This window comes from Gasterosteus aculeatus, chromosome 7, assembly GCF_964276395.1.
Source record: "Gasterosteus aculeatus chromosome 7, fGasAcu3.hap1.1, whole genome shotgun sequence".
Classification (NCBI taxonomy): Eukaryota; Metazoa; Chordata; class Actinopteri; order Perciformes; family Gasterosteidae; genus Gasterosteus; species Gasterosteus aculeatus.
The window spans coordinates 7395557-7415082 of NC_135694.1; the positions used below are offsets into that span (position 1 = coordinate 7395557).

The window sequence follows — 19526 nt, forward strand, 5'->3', positions numbered from 1 at the left end:
GCTCTCACCTCCGCTTCCCGGAATCCATATCCACCTGTTTCATGCAGCAAGAGACTTCAAAAGCTAATCTCTAAGTAGGGAAGGGACTCACTGACTTTATTAGTAGTATTCAGTATTCTGGACTAATGATTTTCCTGCAAATACTCAACCATACATCAGCGGCGGACTGTAAAGTCAGGCAAAGGGCTTTATTTGACTGCGCTTGTAGGGCAGATGCAGTGGAACAGAACGGTCGCCGAGACTCGGCCACGGGTCAATAAACTCACCCACGTGCAGTAAAATAGGAAGAAATATTAACCGCGTCTGATTGCCCCAGACCTTAGGCAGCCATGCTCTTTCCCAACCGGCATCCCCTTTGACCCCAGGAACTCAGGTACATAAAAGGGTTAAACATCCCTCGGAGGAGGGTCAGAGGGATAGGGGGGGGGGGTTCTCTCAGGGTCTAATGCGCCCCGATTTCCATCCCCCACACGGGATAAGTAAGTAGAAGGTGCACGGGGCAGACATGAGGTATGTATGAGGACAATTTCCCCGGCTAGTAAATGAATACCCAAAGGGGCCAGAGGAACATCACACAGTGTGAGAGGCCAAAGGGCAGCCATCTGTTTTTATTGACCTCAAATGATTATTCCGGAGGAGAAGGTGGTAATTACTGACATTGTTCATGCACAGAGAGATAAGAGAGATATGACATTTAATAGTGCAGCTTTTGCCGAAATTCACTTCATTTATTGTCTTGTGATTACCTTTTCTCTATAGCTGTCTTGAAAACGTAGTTAATTATAACTCACTAACACACAAAGATGATGGCAATAATGATGCTGACTACAGTTACAATACAGCATCCTTTGCATACAGGTCTTAACATTGCAAATTGACTCCCCAGTCAGCTGATCTAATTGCAGAATCGTCTGGGGGGCCTAAGGACAGGACGGCACGGATCATACAGGCAAAACCAAATTACACCGCAAAACCTATTAAAACAATAACACTGCCATTTCAATTTTCCTATGATGTGTAGGCTAAGTAAGCTGTCAGTCAGAGAGCATTAGGATCTGATAGAGGAAGAGGAAAAGCATATTAACTGTTCAGTAAAAGGGCAGGGGGAGTGGTGGTACGGGAGGGGTTTGCTAATAAACCCTGAAGAGATTGGATAGACTAATCAATAGTAAAGCACATAAAAATGTTCTCCTTTACCTTCACCTTGAACTTTGAACTGTAATGGAACTATCAAGATGTTGGAAATGCTGGTCTTAATACTTAAGAAGCTACAACAGAGAGGTGAGAATTGTCACTGACTAGTCTCTCTCTCTCTCTCCTATATATATATATATATATATATATATATATATATATATATATATATATGTAATACTGCGTTTAAATGGTCAGAAAAATATGCTTACCTGGGGTTCCAGCAATCTCCACACTTAATGTGCGTTCAATGGTTTTGTTCTCATACGGTGATCCCTTGTGGTCACTGGAAGACAAAAAAAAGGTGCAATTTTTTACTCCTCGGGTGACAGTTAGAGCGCAAAAAGCTTTTGTGATCAAAGAAATGGAAATGAGTCACACAAATGCCTCATCTTGGATTCTCATTTATATAGATTTCTTTTGATTTGTTCTTTTTACGGAGTTTTTTGTCGCAATTTTTTGGCCTAGAATAACGGGGGAAAAACTTCTCACACTTACTTTGGAGACTCTGGGGTCAAAGGAAGTGGCAAGGTGGTTGGTTTGGCTGCAGAACACAAAGGAGCATGTGTAATTATTGACCTAGGTATAACACTCAGGGCAGAAGAGAAAAGGTCCACATTCTGCAACAATTAATCTCAATTTGGCTCATTAAATGCAATTATTGTTAAAAAAAAAAGACATCCATACTTGGTTAGAAATTATTTTTATGGACACTATTGTGAAAACCACATAGTTTGAGATTGACCCCGTTTTAATTTACTGCCTTAAGTTAGACTGTCCACTCTAAGAGGCAAGATGAAGTGATGGTAGGTTTTTTCACAGGAGTCGAGACACAGACATACCGAACTCAAGACAACAAACGGATCAAAATGGAGTAAAGACATAAAGAGACGATGCCACAAACAAGACACATGACAGTGGGTGAGCCCCTCTCTGTTCAAAAAAAAAAGGTCATAATTGCATGCACCAACAGCAGAGGAGGGGAATAAAAGAAGGAAGAAAGGAGAGTCAAGGAAGCTTGTGCAGTTGCCCGAGGCTCTGGCCGACTTGTGCTCCAGCTAAGGGAACGTGGCTTTAGTAGCACGGCGCTGGAGAGCAGCTCCTGGTGAGGCTCTAAACGAACGTATTCGCCACACTCGGCTCAATCAGCCCAAGAGGGTTCAGGGGTCGACTTTGTGAGTGCAGGACGTACAGAAGCAAGACAAGGGTAGTCCTTTTTCCCACCACCTACTTGTTTTTAATTGAATTCTATTCAAATAAAGAATACCTGCAACGTTTGTCGTCATTGTGTGTTCCCTCAGATTGACTGTTAGTTTTACATTAGAATAGGAGTTAGTTGTAAAGTCAAACTGGGAAGTGGTTAGAGCAGCAGAGGGAGAAGAGAGAGCAGAAATAAGGCCAGTGGGGGGGATGCAGTCATGATTACCTAACAACGGGAGGCCCTGGTCGTCGGGGTGCTCGCTGAGTGCCTGCCTGTGTGGGTGCCCTTGCCCTTGTATGATGCAGGGAGGGGCGGGTTCTGCAATTCTAGTATCTGGGAAGAGTGGGCTTGTTGGGCCCTGTGAGAGCACTGCAGCGGGGCCGCCCATAGCATTGTCTTCATCATCAACACCGCCACCACCACCACCATCTTCATCATGGTCAACATCCTCCCCATAGAACCCCTGGTTTAGCCACCGCAGCTCAAGTCCAAAGCCCATATCTAGCCCCGAGTCTGGCTGGTTAACCCAGCTCTCTAGGTCAAAGGCTAGAGGTGACAACAGGGACCCTGAATCAGGCTCTTCAAGCTGACTTACTCCCTGGTTCCTACTGTCATTGGCCCCTTCCAACTCTTCAACCTCCACCTTTGTGGGAGCTTGTGCTGGGCTCTTAGACCTCTTACCTGCCGATTTGCTCTGAATGGTGGCTGAAGGGGTGATCTGAGGTGGGAGTAGGTGGGCTCGATACCGAGCAGGCCTCTGCTTGGAGGTGAGCAGCTGGCTAAGTAAGGGGTGCCCCGGCTTCTCGTCCCTTTTCCTAATAGTTACCGTGACGTGTCTGTGTGGTGCGCGGCTGGCACCTCTACTCGTTCTACGGCCTTGCCTGCCAAAGCCCTCACTAGCCTGAGTGGCGCCCTCAGCCTCTCGGCAATGCTCACAGCTGTGACTCACCTCTCGGGGAGGGAGGGAATAAGAATGCATATACCTAATAAACCTAGCCGCGGCCAGGCGGCCCACATCGCCTGGCGGCCTTCCTTCTTCACCGGGCGGCCCGTGCTCCAGTTTGGTGCGGGCATGGCCGCAGGTGGAGGCTCTGTGGCCGACAGGGATAGAGGCGCCCTCCGACTTCTCAACCCCGTCATCGTGAGCGCAACGCTGCCACTTCCCAGCCCCAACACCAGCCACACTACACTGGGCTGCAGCCCGGCTCTCACCTCGCTGGTGATGCTGTGGTGCCGGCTGTTGCTGCTGCTGCTGCTGTTGTAGTTGCTGCTGTTGTTGTTGTTGTTGTTGTTGTAATTGATGTTGTTGTTGTTGCTGCTGTTGTTGTTGAGATGGCACAGCTGACTTCTTCTTGGAGGTGGTGGAGGAAGACGAGTTAGACGAGAGGGAGGAGAACGAGGAGGTGGAGGATGAGGACGGCGACGACGAGGAGGAAGAGGCACCCAGACCCAGGCCGCTCTTGTCCCGGCTACTGGCACCCCCCCAGGTGCTCTTTGCTTCGCTGGCTTTGGTGTGGAGCAGGATGTCATCAGTGGCTGTTAAGTATTTCAGCAGCTCAGTGCAAGGCCGCCTCACCGGGCGGTTCTGTTGGCTGGAACCCCCTCTTGCTTTGCCATTCCAGGGGCTCTCCGTCTGTACGAAAAGAAGGATGTAGAGGGTTTTTCATTAAATGAGTTTGTTTATTTGCCACAGAAATACGGCTATCTGAGTCCCTCTTTTAGGCTCTGATACCGGGCGCTGAGGCGGCCTGAGCACAGCGGTTAGCCAACTGGCTGGGAGGCGATGTTGGGGGTGCGGTCCGCCCATCATCTTAATTGTGTGGCCCAGCGAACACCACCGCGCGCACAACGTCCTCCGGGAGGCCTAATTCGCTGTGCTCCAGAAATGGATGACTCAAAGGCACAGCGCGAAAATAGACTATGGGAGGAAGGTGCCAACATTGTATGCTTAACACGCACAGAACGCTGTGAATATGTTGTGTTTACCACAAACTATGATCGTACACAGTTGCTTTTTACATTCAGAGGAAATTTAACATCAAACGTGTCTTCCCGAAAACGACAACGAATTATGACGTGATGTGTGTCGTGCGATGTGAATGCTGAACATACATCGCGCCGCGTTACGAAATGAAACTTAAACCGATTACTGAAATCCCACACTTTATTTAGTCACACAAACCTATGACACTCACAGTGGCTAAAATCAATCTTAAATCAACCCAGTTCCTTTCAACAACAAAGAAACGACTTTGAGAGCGGTCTAACGAGACCATCAAGACTGATATTTTGATCTTGTCCGCTCAAGGCACCAATCTCGCCCGCCAGAGTGCCTGTCGCTGTTTTTTCTTTTTTCTCCAACAGGCATCATACCAAGGCGGTTAAGTGGTGGAGCTAATGAGACAACGGTGCCGATGCCTCGCTGGAAAGCCCAACAGCAATCAGCCTGTTTTCATTACACGGTGGCCCCCTGGGATGGCAGACTGGAGCAGTAGTCTAACATCTTCTAAAGGCGGCCACCAAAACAAGAAAAGTGTGAGAGGGAGAGAGAAACAGCAAGAAAACAGACGGAGCGAGAACATGGCGAGAGAGATAAACAAACACGGGAGAAAAAAAAAATGTGTGTGCTCAGGAGTGGAAAGCAGCGAGGCAGTGTGTGTATTTGTGTGTGTGTGTGTGTGTGTGTCCCTACCTTGACGACGGCAGGTGGTGGTCTGATCCGGTGGTTGCTGCTGGCTGCATGGTTCTGTGCCTTGCCACCTGTGTATTGATTATAGCTGAGCTGGGAGTTTGCGGGTGCCAGAAGGAGCTTCTTCAGCTGCGAATGGACCCAAACAGAACAAGGGAAAGCAGTGAAGGCGGGGAAGTGAGGGTGGGTTATGCAAATGCAAATTTTCTTTCAATTAGACCGCCTGTGGTTTGTAAATGTACAACCAGAGGAGACCAAAGCTGCAGCCATAAAAGATAATATCACTGACATTTTTAAAAGATTAGACAATTTACAGTATGTGACAGGAGAAGTTTTTTTCTTCCTGTACAGGTGTTTTTGTGTAAACAAAGACAGGCTTTTCTAATGTGATTAAATAAACACGCTTAGGCAAGTGGCTGAAGGTCATTTTACAAGGAACCGGCACGGAATACATAATGAAAATAACATTTGAGGTCAGAGCCGTTACACCAGAGAAATGCCCAGATGGTATGGCCATGTGTAAAAAGCACACAAAGGTAGGCTGACTAAATCGAGAGAGCCCTGTCCTTTTGCCAAAAAACACGACTCGGGCCGAGGGAGATTAGTCGGGACTCAGTGAGACTCGACGAGATGGATTACTTTCTCCCCTTACTTTAATTTGGTGCCGGCTTGATTTCAGGGCCCGTGGCACTGTGTCAACCGTAGTTGGCCCAACCACAGCGTTCATATCATTGAATTGGTGCCACAAAAGCACTGTTATGTAATTAGCACAAAGCAGCGAACACGCTGATCCATTCCATTTACTTCAATCCTCACTGCATCTGCATCTCTGCACGCTTCCACTACTCGTACTGTGCGTACAATGGTGGCGACTGTGGCGCAGGGTGGATTTGGCGACGCCTAACAAGCAAACTGGCCACTTTCGGTGCCCAGTCTGTGCTGAGAGTCTCCCATGGACCGGCACGGAAGCAAGCAGGGTCAGACGTCACGTCTTGGGAATGACTTGTGTTTTAAGCCCTGGAATGGTGGTGACGCGGGGGTCTCGAAGAGGTCGGGCCGTTTGGTCTTACCAGGGAGGGCTCCTCGGGCTCTGGGGTGCGCGGCGAGCCGTCAGGGGAGGAGGGACAGCTCCGGTCACTGGCATTGGTCACGTCCCCATCTGCCAGGGCCTCAAACGAAGGCAATCCGTCCTCATCCACCGGGATGCTGTCCAGGGTCTCTGTAAGCACTGCCAGCAAGTTGGCCTCATTTTCTTCATCTATCTTCTTGGGGGGGGAGGGAAAGTGGGGAAGACGGAGACAGAAAAATAGAGAGACGGGGGAAATAGGACATTTTAGTCTGGAGAAGTTGCAACTCTTAAGCAAAGGTGGTGGGTGGTTTCATGGCGGCTTTTATTTTTCACAGAGTGGGAAGCTTTTTTTTCCTAATTTCTTCTTTTTTATGCCGCAGTAGAGCCGACTCTATTTTGGCAGCCTTTAAAAAAAAAAAAAAAATTCTCTCTCTCTGCAAGTGAGTCAAGGCTGTCACTCATGTTTTAAGCATGCAGCTTACTGGACCAAAATAATATCTCCCCCAAGAAACCCATTACCAGGACTGACAAGTAGCAAGTATCTCGGGAAGACAGGAATGGGTCGGGGTGAGTTACAGTACGGACGGGTTTGTGGGGCTAAACCAAACAATGAGCGGAAGTCTCCTCCCTCACAGAAACGGCAGACGATCTGCTTGCCGACGAGATGTTTGCAAGCAATCCTCCGATAAGTCGAATTACCACCCGCTAATGCTAAATAAATGTGATATATTTAAAATGTTGGCATGACAGCCGATGTTCACGATGGGCGGGAAGTTGCCATCAACTTTTCGTGAAAAGTAAAGCTTGTTCTTGCCACTCAGCTCCTCTTTGATGTGCCCGAGGAGTTGTGTGATTGGTGCAGCTGGCTGTTTAATGGTAGAGATTATAGCCGTGTGTGAGAAATAAACAGACACAGAGACGAATACACTGTAAGGAGATGGATCATGAGAGTGAGGGAGAACAGGAGATCGGCAGCTGCCAACTATCTACCATGCGGGTTCAACGGGGATAAAAACTGTGCATGTATGTAGAGAGATGAACAAGAATAAGGAGGATGGATATTAAGGGTGAGAGGAAAGCGCGTGCGAGAGGCTGTTTCTTTCCGCTGTGACAAGTGACAACAAGAACTGTAAGTTCCAGGGCCATAAAAGCCCCCGGGGGACTTAAAGACAGCGGAAAGATAAACAGCGTCGTCACCTCGAGGTGTTTCGCGGCCAGCCCCAAAAAGAACAAATCCCTTTATGCACATGGAGGGATTTTCATTGCTCGGCGGCGGCGGCGTGTGGCCATCATCATGCCGAGGGGGCCAACCACCACTCAGATGCCAGCACTAGACCTCCAAAGACTCAAATGCACAACATTTACTCCCACCCACTTGTTTCCGTCTACCCCACTGATTTTACATAATTACACACCCACCACGGATGGCACATTTGGAGCAGGTTTGGATTTACCAGTGCGATAGCGGCCATTTTAATGTTTTCCCCCCCTTGCGATTTACCATCCATAAGAGACAGAGATAGAGGTAAACGTTCAGTTGGCTAACTAACAGCGAGGGAAACGTTAATCTGGTGTTCATTGAGTAGATTTTCCTCTATCAACATGAGCACTCAGTCATTATTAAAAAATGATAAAGGGGACATATTTCACAGAGATAACGCGACGTAGGACTGTGGCCATGTCGCATTGGCAAGCAAACGCCTTGCAGGAAATTGCTCTGTATGAGGTGGCATGCTGTTTAATTACTTGCAAGGAGCTTCAAATCCACTGTGCTGGAACCCTACGCCACTGAAATGTTCCACATTTCCAGCATCCCAAGTTATTACCTGAGCACTAAGCGGGTAGGTATTAACCGCTGATAAAGACGGAGCCTTTTCTTAGCCCAAATATACATTCTCGTCTGGGAAATTGAAAATAGGATCATTTCAGATTATCACAAATGAGTCTTTAATGAGCCAGACATCTGTTTCGGTCCAAACTCACCAACTATCAAAGCAATGCTGTGTTTAAGTGAGGCTCAATTCCCCTCGATAGTCAGTTCAACCCCATACCTTGTGGAGATATTAGTGTGTGTGCGACACTGTGACACTAGTAATGCTACGAGTTAAGAGGGCTGTGCAAGCTTCATTATGTCATGGTTTGGAGAGGATTGGGGAATTTTCGAGGCTGTGGCAGGATCAAATGTAGCAATTTCAATCCCGTTTCAAAAAACCTATACGAGTTGGCAAGCTCCCACTGGCACACTATCCCCAAAGATAACCCAAAAGGGTCTCATATTCTGAAAGAGTCACTTGTAAAAACCCTAAATCGTGACGATCATGCCGAACCCGCTGCCGCGGCTCCAGTGGAGGCTCTCTAACGCCAAGTGGGGATTTGGCGAACTGGGGTAAAGATCAACCTCAGTGATTGTTTCTACCCTGGAGAGAGCATGATCTAATACCCCTGTCCAGGACGGCGAGCTTTTCCATGCCGGCTTTTGGATCACACATTGCAAAGCTTCTGCACAAAAGTCAATCTTTTACTAATGACTCACTCTCCCCTTGTATATCTATCTACAAAATATCGGTGTGGGCCGACTTCAGGAGCTGCGGCACCTGAAGGGGGTGCGACGTGGAGAAAACCTGGAAACCTCCTGACAGCCATGTCCACTTATATTGATTACCAGAGCAGCTGCTGAGAGGGAAAAAGGGCATGAATAACAAAGAGAGAAGAGAAAAATTGCCTCGGTGGGAACACTTTCTCGCTCACCCCGCTTAATGGACCCCACCGAATTAAAGAGATCTTAACAATCCTAGGCTAATTGCGGGATCACAATATATTAACCCCACTCCAATCCTAAAGGGTGCCATTTTGGGACTATTTTATTCCAAATGCTTCAATTAGCCATAAAACATGATGGCAAGTGCTGGCAGAGCTCCTCTCCCCCTCCTTCACCCCAGCTTCCCCAAGTCAGCGAAGACAAAGCCAAGTCCCGTTGTTCATTATTAGGCGAGGCCCTTTTGTTATCAGTCAGGCTGTCTTTGAGGTTGTCCTTGCCTTTAACTCTTTTATTGAGTTGAGCACAGCATTGTGTTCCAGGAGATACTATTCACACAGCTGATAACGTGAGGTGAAAGTGCTGTTTTAAACAAACACCCACTTCTGCACACTGGGGCAAATGGACAAATTAAATCTGCTAATTGCTTCTTGAGGATTTCAAGCTCCTGAGCAAATTTGCCGGGGATCAAATTTTAACGAGCTTTTCAGGGCAATGCATCATTTACGTGTTAAAAGGAACGGAATGTGTTGTGAAAGTGCCAGAATGATAGACCCGATCACTGAATAACACCAAGATGGGGTTTCAACGGACTAAACAGCCCCGCCGTTATCAACGAATGAGAGGCAGAACATGTGACAGACCCTGTGGACGTGGGAAGATAAAATATCTCCCATTAAATGGGTCATCTGGTATTTAAAGTGCTGTTTATTCTCACTGTCTCTTTTTTGCACACTCTTCTCTGTAGATATTGGAATAGCATCCATTTAGACAGAAAGCATTCTTAATAAATTGGCCCCCAAATTGCGTGGCAGGGTTAAATCTGTGTCTTGACAATTTAATTGCATTGCTTCATCTCAATCGTTTATTTTTTTTTCTACTCCTCTTTGCTCTGTCAGATTTTTAAAAACATTCTCGATGAGGTTAAGCGACCAGCCAGACCTTGTAATCATGGCACAATCAGAAATCGAGGGGTATGTGCTGGCCGCAAGTGTGCTGGTGGGAGAGGCGGGGAGGGACGGGCACGGGGGGGGGCAGCCTTCTTATAAGATTTTATAAACAAATAATGCCATTTTGTGTTATTACCCCAAGCCCCCCCCCGATTTCAGAGGAAATAAATCAACGTCAACCTTGCCATTAAGGCGTTGGTCAGGCCCGACACGTCGGCCGGTCACACAGGCACAACATATGGCAGCAGGGGAGGAGGGAGAGAAGTGAGGCAGGGAGGGTGAGGTACGGCACGATGCACGGCAGAGAGACAAATCATGGCAGCCGCCAGAGACGTCTGGTCATTTAGCATGAGCTTACTGAGATGGAGAGAGGGTGATTATGGCCTATACGGAGCGTTGAAGCCATACATAACACTGTTAAGTCTCCCTGTGTGTCTGTCTGTGTGTGTGTGTGTGTGTGTGTGTGTGTGTGTGTGTGTGGCGGCGGTGAAACAGTTTGGCAATGTTCCAAATCATAAAACCAAATGTTAAACCTCCATCGGGGTCCCGGCTGTGATTGGCTCCGTAATACATAAAAGCAAACTGACGGCTCGTGTCGTTTTCCATATGACTACAGAATCAATATGGCATCTTGGAATTCGGAAACAACATCCAAAGGGAATGATACTATAGACTAGATATTGAGAGTCTCCATGTAAGTGTATCTCTACGGATCCATCAAGTGATGCATCCCTCCTCTGTCTCTCCTCTGTTGTCGCCCCTATGGATTCACCATATATTATGGCTCACCGTGATGGCTTGTGTGGTAAATTGCTAAATCTAGTAACCTCTAAATTCAGACAAGGTTGCCCAGTCTAAGCATAAGACAGTTGACTTTAGGATTCTCCATCCTGCTTAGCAATAATACCACAACTTGTGTCGTGATAATCCCTCCGCTCTGGCACGCTTTTTCTTTTTTGTGTGCCTCAGCTTGAACAAAAATGGCAGCTCTCTGAATGAAGAAGAAGTGCTTCTGCAGAGAAGCTGACTGTTTACATGGCCAATGTCTGTCTCAGTTTAGAAGCCTATGTGAGTTGCACATCAGTGAGGAAACGGTTCGACCTATCAATGAGAACCAGTGTGTGTGTGTGTGTGTGTGGAGAGATGATGCATCTCCTGGGAACCGTTTGAGACTGTTACAGCACTATCTGATGAGCTAATCGGGAAAAGAAGGGAAATAGAAAGTGAGAAGAGGAGCTTTGTGTGTGTGTGTGTGTGTGTGTGTGAGGTGTTGTTACACATCCTGACACAGGCCAGATCCCAGGGATGAGACCCGAGGGATGTTAGCGGCATTCTTCTTTCTAGCTCTCAGTGGAAAAACCCTCTGACCGGTAACCCTGCTTCTGCTTTTTGCTTTTGCCAAAACTAACCACGTGAACCATGTCAGACATCGGCTGAGATCAACTGAGGCTGTTACGAGGCTGCAGGCACACCACCTCCCTTACTTTAAGATATTGGTTATTCATTTGTGTACCTTCTCACAAACATGCACACTAGAAATACCTCCAATGGACAATTGGGGTGCAATGGGGATCGAGGTAACCCACCACTGCATAGAAATGCATGCACGCTTGTATTCATACAAACTCACAGCTATGCTAAGGAACAATAGGATCTCAGGGGGCTGGGTGTATCCCCATCTACAGTCCTGCCCTGAGCTGCTGTTGTTTTCTTTCGACAGCCGTCCAACAGATGGCCCAGGCAACCGTTTGCTAACACCACAGAATCACACACCATCAATATCAGTGAAGTCTAACTCTTTGTTTTGGCAGGGGCTTCCCAATCGGCTTGGCGCGTGGAAACACTGATTGCTGTGATTGCTCTGACTTGTTTTGATGATCGTAGCAAGTGGGGGAGAAAAACAGAGATTTGGAGCCTCGGATAAAGAATATTCAGCTGGATGCAGAGACGGGATGAATAATGGTGCTTCCCTCTGCTTTTTTTTTTCGCCTAATAGAATGCAAATAGCTATTTGCTTAAGTCGGCAGCTCTGAATGTGCACAACTAAGCAAGGGGCCTTTGAACATACTGTGACACTGTTGATAATGTGTTGGAGGAACACAAGGATGGGGGGGGGCAGAGCGGATGCAGAGAGGGGGAGAGGAAAAACAGGAGCACAGACTGATTCCAATGTCCATCTTGCTAAATGGACACTGTCACATTTCCTGGCTGGAATCTAAGTCTGCCGTCAGCAGTCAAGCACAGCTGTCCATAAAATAATTACACATACACACACACACACACACGCGCACGCGCGCACACACAAAGTAGGCTGGTCACTTTGACATTTACATAGATTTGCGAGGGGAACAGAATGGACCAGAACTGTTTTTTCACGGCGAGGACTCAATGTTATCATCCGCTGCTTTACACCACCTTTGCACAGAACCACGTACAAGTATGCACACAAATACATCTCCTGACCTTTCAGGCCCTGCCAAGCCCATCGAGGGTTCGTGGCGTTTCATTTGTCACAGTAATGTCTTCCTCGGAGAGATGCCAAAGCAAGAGGAGCCGTGGAGCGGCTCGAGTGGTCCGTGGCGTTTCAAACAAACGCTGTGTTTCTGTGTCATTGTCCTATTCTACATCTTTGCGTGCATGTGTTTGCGCATATGACGGCGGCTGCAATGTCACAAATTTATGCTAATCGAAATGGCGGAATCTTTTTTGGGGGGGAAACACAGTCAATTTGAATCGACGGCGGCGGCGGCAAAAAAAAAAAGGTCACCCTATTTAATTTGCTCTCAATGCCGTCGCTGGTGCGACAGGGAAACACCTGAAAGCAAACGATCTTATCGTTGCCTCACAGGCTTCACCACTTACCCACTGCATAAAAGCTATTTGCTGATTACTAAATAAACGCATTATCTTTTACCTTGACTTCTGTGTGCGCCAGCGAGTGCCTTTTCGCTCCGGGATCCAGGTAGGAGGCTCGTATGCCTCTCATGTGAGCGCGTTATCCCGGCAGGATTTTATTTCTTTCTTGCGCTCTTTCAAGTGCCATATATGGAAGGGTTGCACGCGTAGTAGCGGTGGTCAAACGCAAAAGACTTTGCCAGCCTCCGCACGATGTGTTGCTGCTAACGACGTGGTGGTGCGTCAAGCTTTGCGAAGTGAAGAAATGAAAACCTTCAAGAAATTGTGCACTGAAGTCGATACAATCCCAACGCGTTGAGTCGAGCCAACGATGAGAAAGGATGAAGAGGGAGGGCATGAAAGCTCTTCGAGTATTTCTTTGTAGCATCAACATTGAATGTTGAGCCGTATTTCATCTTAATCCGGGATCTATACTCGGTGGAATACTGATCGTGTTGCCTTTAGTTCGGGTAGGCTCGCAGGCCCACTGCACCTGCACACTAGACTGTGAGATGTTTGCCAAAAGCACAATAATCAGTGGTCACTGACCACTTGATGACATCCCAATGAGCCCTTCAAGTGATCATACAACACAGCCCACAGCTGTATGAAACACTGAGGCTCTTGCTGGTGTACCCGCAAAAATGTTCTTCCGCAAAGAGCTGATTGACAAGCAGACAAACTTTAGAGCTGCGATGGCGAATTAATACAGCTAAATTACAATTTACCTGATATGCACTTCCTTGAACTACCCTTTGCCGTATAATCATGTCGACCCATTTCTACATCCCTTAGTGACATTGCCATTCCCCTCCCTTTTTATTCCGGAAATGAACATGCTTGTTTTAGAAAAGTTAGAGGGGGAGGAATGCTTTGGATCCGCGATGACCAAACATTCTGTAAAAGCTTCTGCTTTCAGTTTAGAGTCAGAAACTTCTGATTGGGCAGCAAGTGAGTCATCCAAGCATCCAGTCACTCACGCATCAGCAGAGCCTAAGAGAGCCTCTTGAACTATTTGAGGCCTGTGCAGACTTAAATATTTCAGGGGGGAAATAAGCTGGAGCTATAAGCATGCAGTGCACAACATAAGGCTTAGTTAGAACGGGGAGGAGTTGTTTTTCTGCATGGACGACAAAACTCAAATATTAAACTCTCAACCAGGAAAAACTAGTACAGTACAAGATTGAAGAGCACTGTCGTGTGACACCACAGGTGCACGCTTCTGACTAAGCAGAGGCCTTTGACCCAAGAGGGATGGGAAACACATCCCATAATTGGTTATCACCTTTTTTTTTGTAATTAATTCCTTAAATACATTATTTGTTCCCTAAATGATTGATTATGGTTCAGAATCAACAAGGCTCTCTGGTAGCTAAGGAGCAAATACGCCGCGACGGACAAACTAACAGAGAAGAAGGGCTAGCCGAGGCACGGGACGCCCCCACACACACAAGTAGGGGAAGCAAGCGATCGTGCAAGACTGATAGCTCTTCGCCGGGAATTGCGTCACTCACCGATTGGAGGTCTTTGCCTCCACCCCGTCTCTCTTTCTCTGTCAAGGTTTCCTCCTTCGTCTGTTATTCGTACTGTTTTGCCACAATTCGCTGTTTGCGTTCGTTCTCTTTTAAAACTCTTTCCTCAATTCATTTCAACTATGTAAAGACCATCTTATACTTAACCCCAGTTGCGCAGAGAGAAGAGTGTGAAAGCATTCTAGGAATCGCCGCTTTATACATCCCTCGTACTCGTAAGCGTACACTGATAAATAATACAAGGAAGGTGGGTCTTATCGCATGGCATCGCTGCAACGTGTTGCTGTGTGTGTGACTGTATGAGTGTGAGGGGGGCGGGGGGATTATTGGCTTAGTGTTTTGGCCAGGTTTAAGTGAAACAGCTCTGAAAGGCTCTTAGTGGAGATTACCCCAGGTACTAAAAATAGTCATTTCTGCCCAATACACACACACACAAACACACAAAACAGAAAGCAATGATAGTGTTGTGTCTGGCCAGAAAAGACCTCTATCTGATCTTCGTATAGGGTGTCTCAATTACACAAAAGATACACATGCACACAAACACATCGGTGGCTCCAGTGTGATGAGAGAGATGGGTATCCACAGGGGGCAGGGGATCAGCTGGGGCAGGAACACCAAACCATGCTTCAATCAGCAGCAGCGGCCCACTGGGAATGGGGCTTGGTGTGTGTGTGTGTGTGTGTGGGTGTGTGTGTGAGAGAGAGAGAGCGGGGGAAAGAGGCAGACATGCAGTCAAGAAGCCAGCACCAGACCAAAGGATGTTCCCTTGCTCTTTTTCAAAACATTCCCTGAGGGGACCCCTTTTTTTTTTCCTTTTTTTGGGCTATATCCGCCTGCTCGCTTTATTTTTTTCCCTGCTCGCTCCCTTCCAGCGTTTCTCTCCAGAAGCGATTGTCGGAGGCCAGAATATATTTGTTTTGCGAATGCAGCTTCAACTTCCCATCAGCCAGGAACAAATGCTTTGCCTTGGGAGCGGAAAAAAGACAGAGGGATGGAGGGCGGCAGAGCGAGGGGGTGGATGGCCCACAGTGTTGCAGGGCAGCGGGTTGAGAGCTCTTGTTGTGGAGTGGATCTGACAGACGCTCCGAGATGACACAGGCACGGACAGCCCTAGTCTGAATCTCTCTACTATACGTCTGCGCCTACTCGTCTGCGCTGCCTCCCATTTGTTTATCTTGAGACAGCGTAGCCGCGGGTCTGAAAGCGCGGTTTGCCTTCAGTTTGACAGTGACGGAGGATTTCTTCCATCAGACAGTGCAAATAACGCATCAGCACGGTGAAAACGGGAGGGAACTGGAGATGAGGAAACCGCGGCGTATTCTAATAAGACTCACTTGAGAAAATCGTATTATACAGCGGGGTATGATAATTCATACACCCTTTGCTGGAGCGGTGAACTGGTGCGGGTGGTGTGCTCTCAAATGTCAGCATAAATTTGCAAAATAAACGCAACCGGCATTCAGCAGGGAGTAAGAACAGGGACGTCTCTGCCGTCTGCGCTTGTGTGTGTGTGTGTGTGTGTGTGTGTGTGTGTGTGTGTGTGTGGGCATGACAATGACTTGTTACGCACTCCTGTCTCAGCTCGCAGGCCCGCCAACAAGTTTGTGTGCTCCTTTAAGCTTCCATGTGTTTTGCAGGGAAGGAAGAAAAAATACATTTAATCACAACATGTTTTATCAAAGCCTACTAAAGATGCCCCGATCAAACTAATCTGCCTTTACTTAAACATAAGCGCCTGAGCATCTGTCCAAAAACGCTCAAACAAGCCAGACAAATCAAGGTGACGCCTTGCAAAGTCGGACGCCAAAACACACACAGCGCGTCCCGGTGGGAGTCACATGGCCCACATGTGTGCGCTCACATGCGTTGCAATATCTGGGTAAAGCCTTAAGCCCTGGTATCTTATTTTACTACCCGCAAAGCCCACAACCTTTTACTTCCAATCAGCGGGCTTTCATTTGGGCTGGCACCAGTCCAAGCTGTTACTGGTCTCTACATTTGTCTCTTTCACCGCCCATCTGTCCCTGTGTCTGTTATGTCATCTGTTGGCCTTTTCTGTCCATCACTGCGCCTCCCTTTGTTTGGCTTTTATCTATCTGCCCCTGTTCCTTTGTCCCACCTGTCCATCTATCGTCAGTGTATCACAAAACAGGACAGGTACGGCGGCGATAAAATCTCAGAGGGTGAACCCGGCGGCGATGGTCTTGCATAATCACTTGGACGCGTTCATCCGTATACGAGCGATGTGGCCGTGGCGCATCCCGGTGCGGCCGCTTGCCGAGGTCGTCCACGCCGGAATGAGACTAAGTTAAAACCAACGGGATGCCTTTCCGTCACTCAAGCAAAGTTTGACATGAAGGTGCCGCGGTTAAAAGGACTTCGGGTCACACTTCTATGGCATTATCTTTGGCAGTACATTGGGAACCTATCGGGAGTAACCACCCCTTAACAACTGCAGCCCAAAATAGACTGTGGACTTTCACGGTTGGCCCGTTTTGAAGAGGTGTCAAACACACTGCGCCAGGAGCGACAGCTTTTATGTGGATGTGTCAGTTACAAGGGGCGGAGGGGGTCTATCATTCTCCACATTTCTTGTCGGGGACAGTTGGGCCAGTGGCAGGGAATGGAGCTAAAGGCCAGCGATGGGACGGCCTGTGATCTCAGAACAGAACGTGCACATGCAAACACTTGACGGTGTGACCAATGTACCTCGACCCCGACACCTCCTCCATTAACAAATTAGACTCAAGTCTTTATTACGTTACCGGTCCCTGCGTTTCAACCAAGACACAAGCACAAAGCTCTATGTACTTATTTCCTACACGCCTGTCACACGGAACTGAGACCTGAATCAAAGCCCCAGTTAAAAAAAACAATAGGTGTTTGTCTTTCCTTCTGAGCTGCAAATCATTTCAACAGTTGACTTACTTGAACTAATGAAAGCAGGTTCAAACTTCCAAGGAGCATGTTGTTTGATGGGGACTTTTTATAAGAGGGGCCCCAGCGTGACAGCTGCACCCAGCTGTTACACATGTAACTAAGCGCAGCCTTGATCACGGGCAACTGGATTTTTCTCATGTCATGCAGATTTGTGAAGTTGATGGATACGTTTGAGACGAAGGGAAAACGGCAGAGAACGATGAGGCGGTTATTCGGCCTGGTTATTAACATTACTCAAACTTTTTATCGGTTGCTTCTCTGCCCTGTGTGTAGGCCAATCGGAGGGGGGGGGGGGGGGGGGGGGGGGGGGCAGGCCCAGCTTTGTGAGTTTTGCCGAGCGGCAAACTTTCCCCTGTCAGATTAAGCAGGATTAGCTGGGTCCTGCCTGTGATGAACTGAACACTTCACATGGGGACTTGAAACTTTCCAAAGACGGAGAAAAAAAAAAATCCCCAGTCAGTGAAAATTCATTACTTGCTTTGAAATCCCAGTTTTCACTGCATGATTCCAAGCCTGTCCACATCCTCGGCGTTATACCAGCTGCTGGCTCACTTGGTATGTGAAAAACATCACTCGCTCACTGCAATTTGTATGGATGCAAACATCCACACAAATGCGCATGTGCCTGTGTGCAGGCACACAAATACACGCTCTTTCCCAAACCGGGATTCAGACACGGCTTCTTGCTCAGAGCTAGTTCCCTCACCAGGGTCCTCGGTGGGTGCTAAGTTCCATTGTGTCTTTAAATGACACACACACACACACACACAGAGGCACATGCATACACTCATTGGTATTTTTATCTATCCCCAGAGCCACTCAGTGGCTGGAAGCCATATCAGTCTCAGACGACAGAAAAGCCACGGTCACACCAGCTAGTACTTAAGGCGCCCCATCTCGTGTGTGTGTGGTGGTGGGGGTGCGTGTGGGTGTGTGCCTGTGGGTGTGTGCGTGCGTGCGTGCGGTCCGCAGAGGTACGATGTGTGGTGATATAAAGAGACTCTGACAAAGGTGGCAGTACGGAGGAGGGGAAACGTGGAAAGAATTTGGTCCGTTATCAACCAAGACCACTGAGGGGGGACGCACAAAAATACGCTCACACACAAACCCTGAGAACGTGACCACATGACAGGGCCAAAGGCACACGCATTGCCTCCTCAGACAGGGTTTTTCCTCCCACGACGAGGCTAAAACATCCAATCTCAGTCTTTCTTGTCTATCTCTGGTACTGATAAAGGCTTATAATGAACTGGGGACTAGATCTCAGTCCCAAGACCGATGGCTTTATGGCCCCGGCCAGTTCATCTCCCCCTGTGGACTTCGTTTGTCACCGGGCGAGGACAGACAGAGAGAGAGAGTCAGATGGAAAGAAAGTGATGGGAGGAAACCGAGAGAAATATGGACAGAGAGGTGGAAACAAAGATTAAAGTTTTACACTCCAACCTTTGAAAAGCGTTTTGCAATACAGCCACCGTGTCCAGAGTTTACTACCGGAGCTTTATGTCAGGTGTGTGCCGAAATACGGACTCTTGGCTGATATAAATGTTCAAAGTTTTGATAAGAGGGCCCGGATGCAAACAAGGGGACCAAGGTCCTCATAGGGCTTATCACTCTTCAGGTTATCTCACCTTTTGTACTTGGGAGCAATGTAAAAGCATGTTTGTAAACTGGTAGCAGTTGAACATTATGTTTAGCTTGTGTTTTTTCGAGATATGCGCGTTGTCTTAACTCGGCTACGCGGTCATTCCGGCTCACTCTTGAGACAAGCAGGGAGGAAATCACTTACGGATGCAAAGACGTTCCATAGCACCAGGGTGCTGAGAAACAGCACGTTGCCATGTTATACATATTGATGAAGGTGATGAATATGAAAATACATGGACGCTTTACTGACCTCAAAAAGATTGGATGCATCGTTGCCATACTGGGTAGAAATAATCTCCGATTGGTCGCTGTACCATTTGAGGCCACCAAGGAAGCTGTCGGCATCTAAGTCACTGACATCCAGCTCTGAGAGGTCAAGTTCAGGGAGGTCCGGGCAGAGAGGCTGGTCTTCACCAACTAAGGCAGCACACTGGAATGGAGAAAAAAGAAAACATGGATGGTCAGAGAGAGAAAAAAAATCACATCTACTTCATATGCAAATCAGACGATGTGTTTTGGGTGCCAAGCTTGAAAAACGATGGGGGAATCTAAATCTGGACATCAGAGAAAAGTCTTTTCAACACCTGCTGTTGAGGCCTAAACAAAGGAAAGACGAAACATTGTGTGGATGCCAATCAGACAGTGATTCAAATT

General features: G+C 47.7%; 1 protein-coding gene across 17 annotated transcripts in view; it reads right to left on the reverse strand.

The window, feature by feature from the left end:
- The window catches only part of ppargc1a (peroxisome proliferator-activated receptor gamma, coactivator 1 alpha), a 221335-nt gene that overhangs the window by 11989 nt on the left and 189820 nt on the right, over positions 1-19526 (reverse strand). For 5 of the 17 annotated variants that reach the window (XM_078106347.1, XM_040181777.2, XM_040181780.2 and 2 more), the window contains exons 2-7: positions 19123-19302; positions 6155-6346; positions 5088-5213; positions 3608-4028; positions 1693-1738; positions 1407-1480 (exon numbers count right to left, since the gene is read on the reverse strand). In XM_078106347.1, the coding sequence (XP_077962473.1) occupies positions 1407-1480; positions 1693-1738; positions 3608-4028; positions 5088-5213; positions 6155-6346; positions 19123-19302 (1039 nt within the window). Of the gene's footprint in view, positions 1-1406; positions 1481-1692; positions 1739-2620; positions 4029-5087; positions 5214-6154; positions 6350-19122; positions 19303-19526 lie in introns of all 17 variants that reach the window. The other 12 variants (XM_040181769.2, XM_040181770.2, XM_078106343.1 and 9 more) reach the window with 3 other exon arrangements.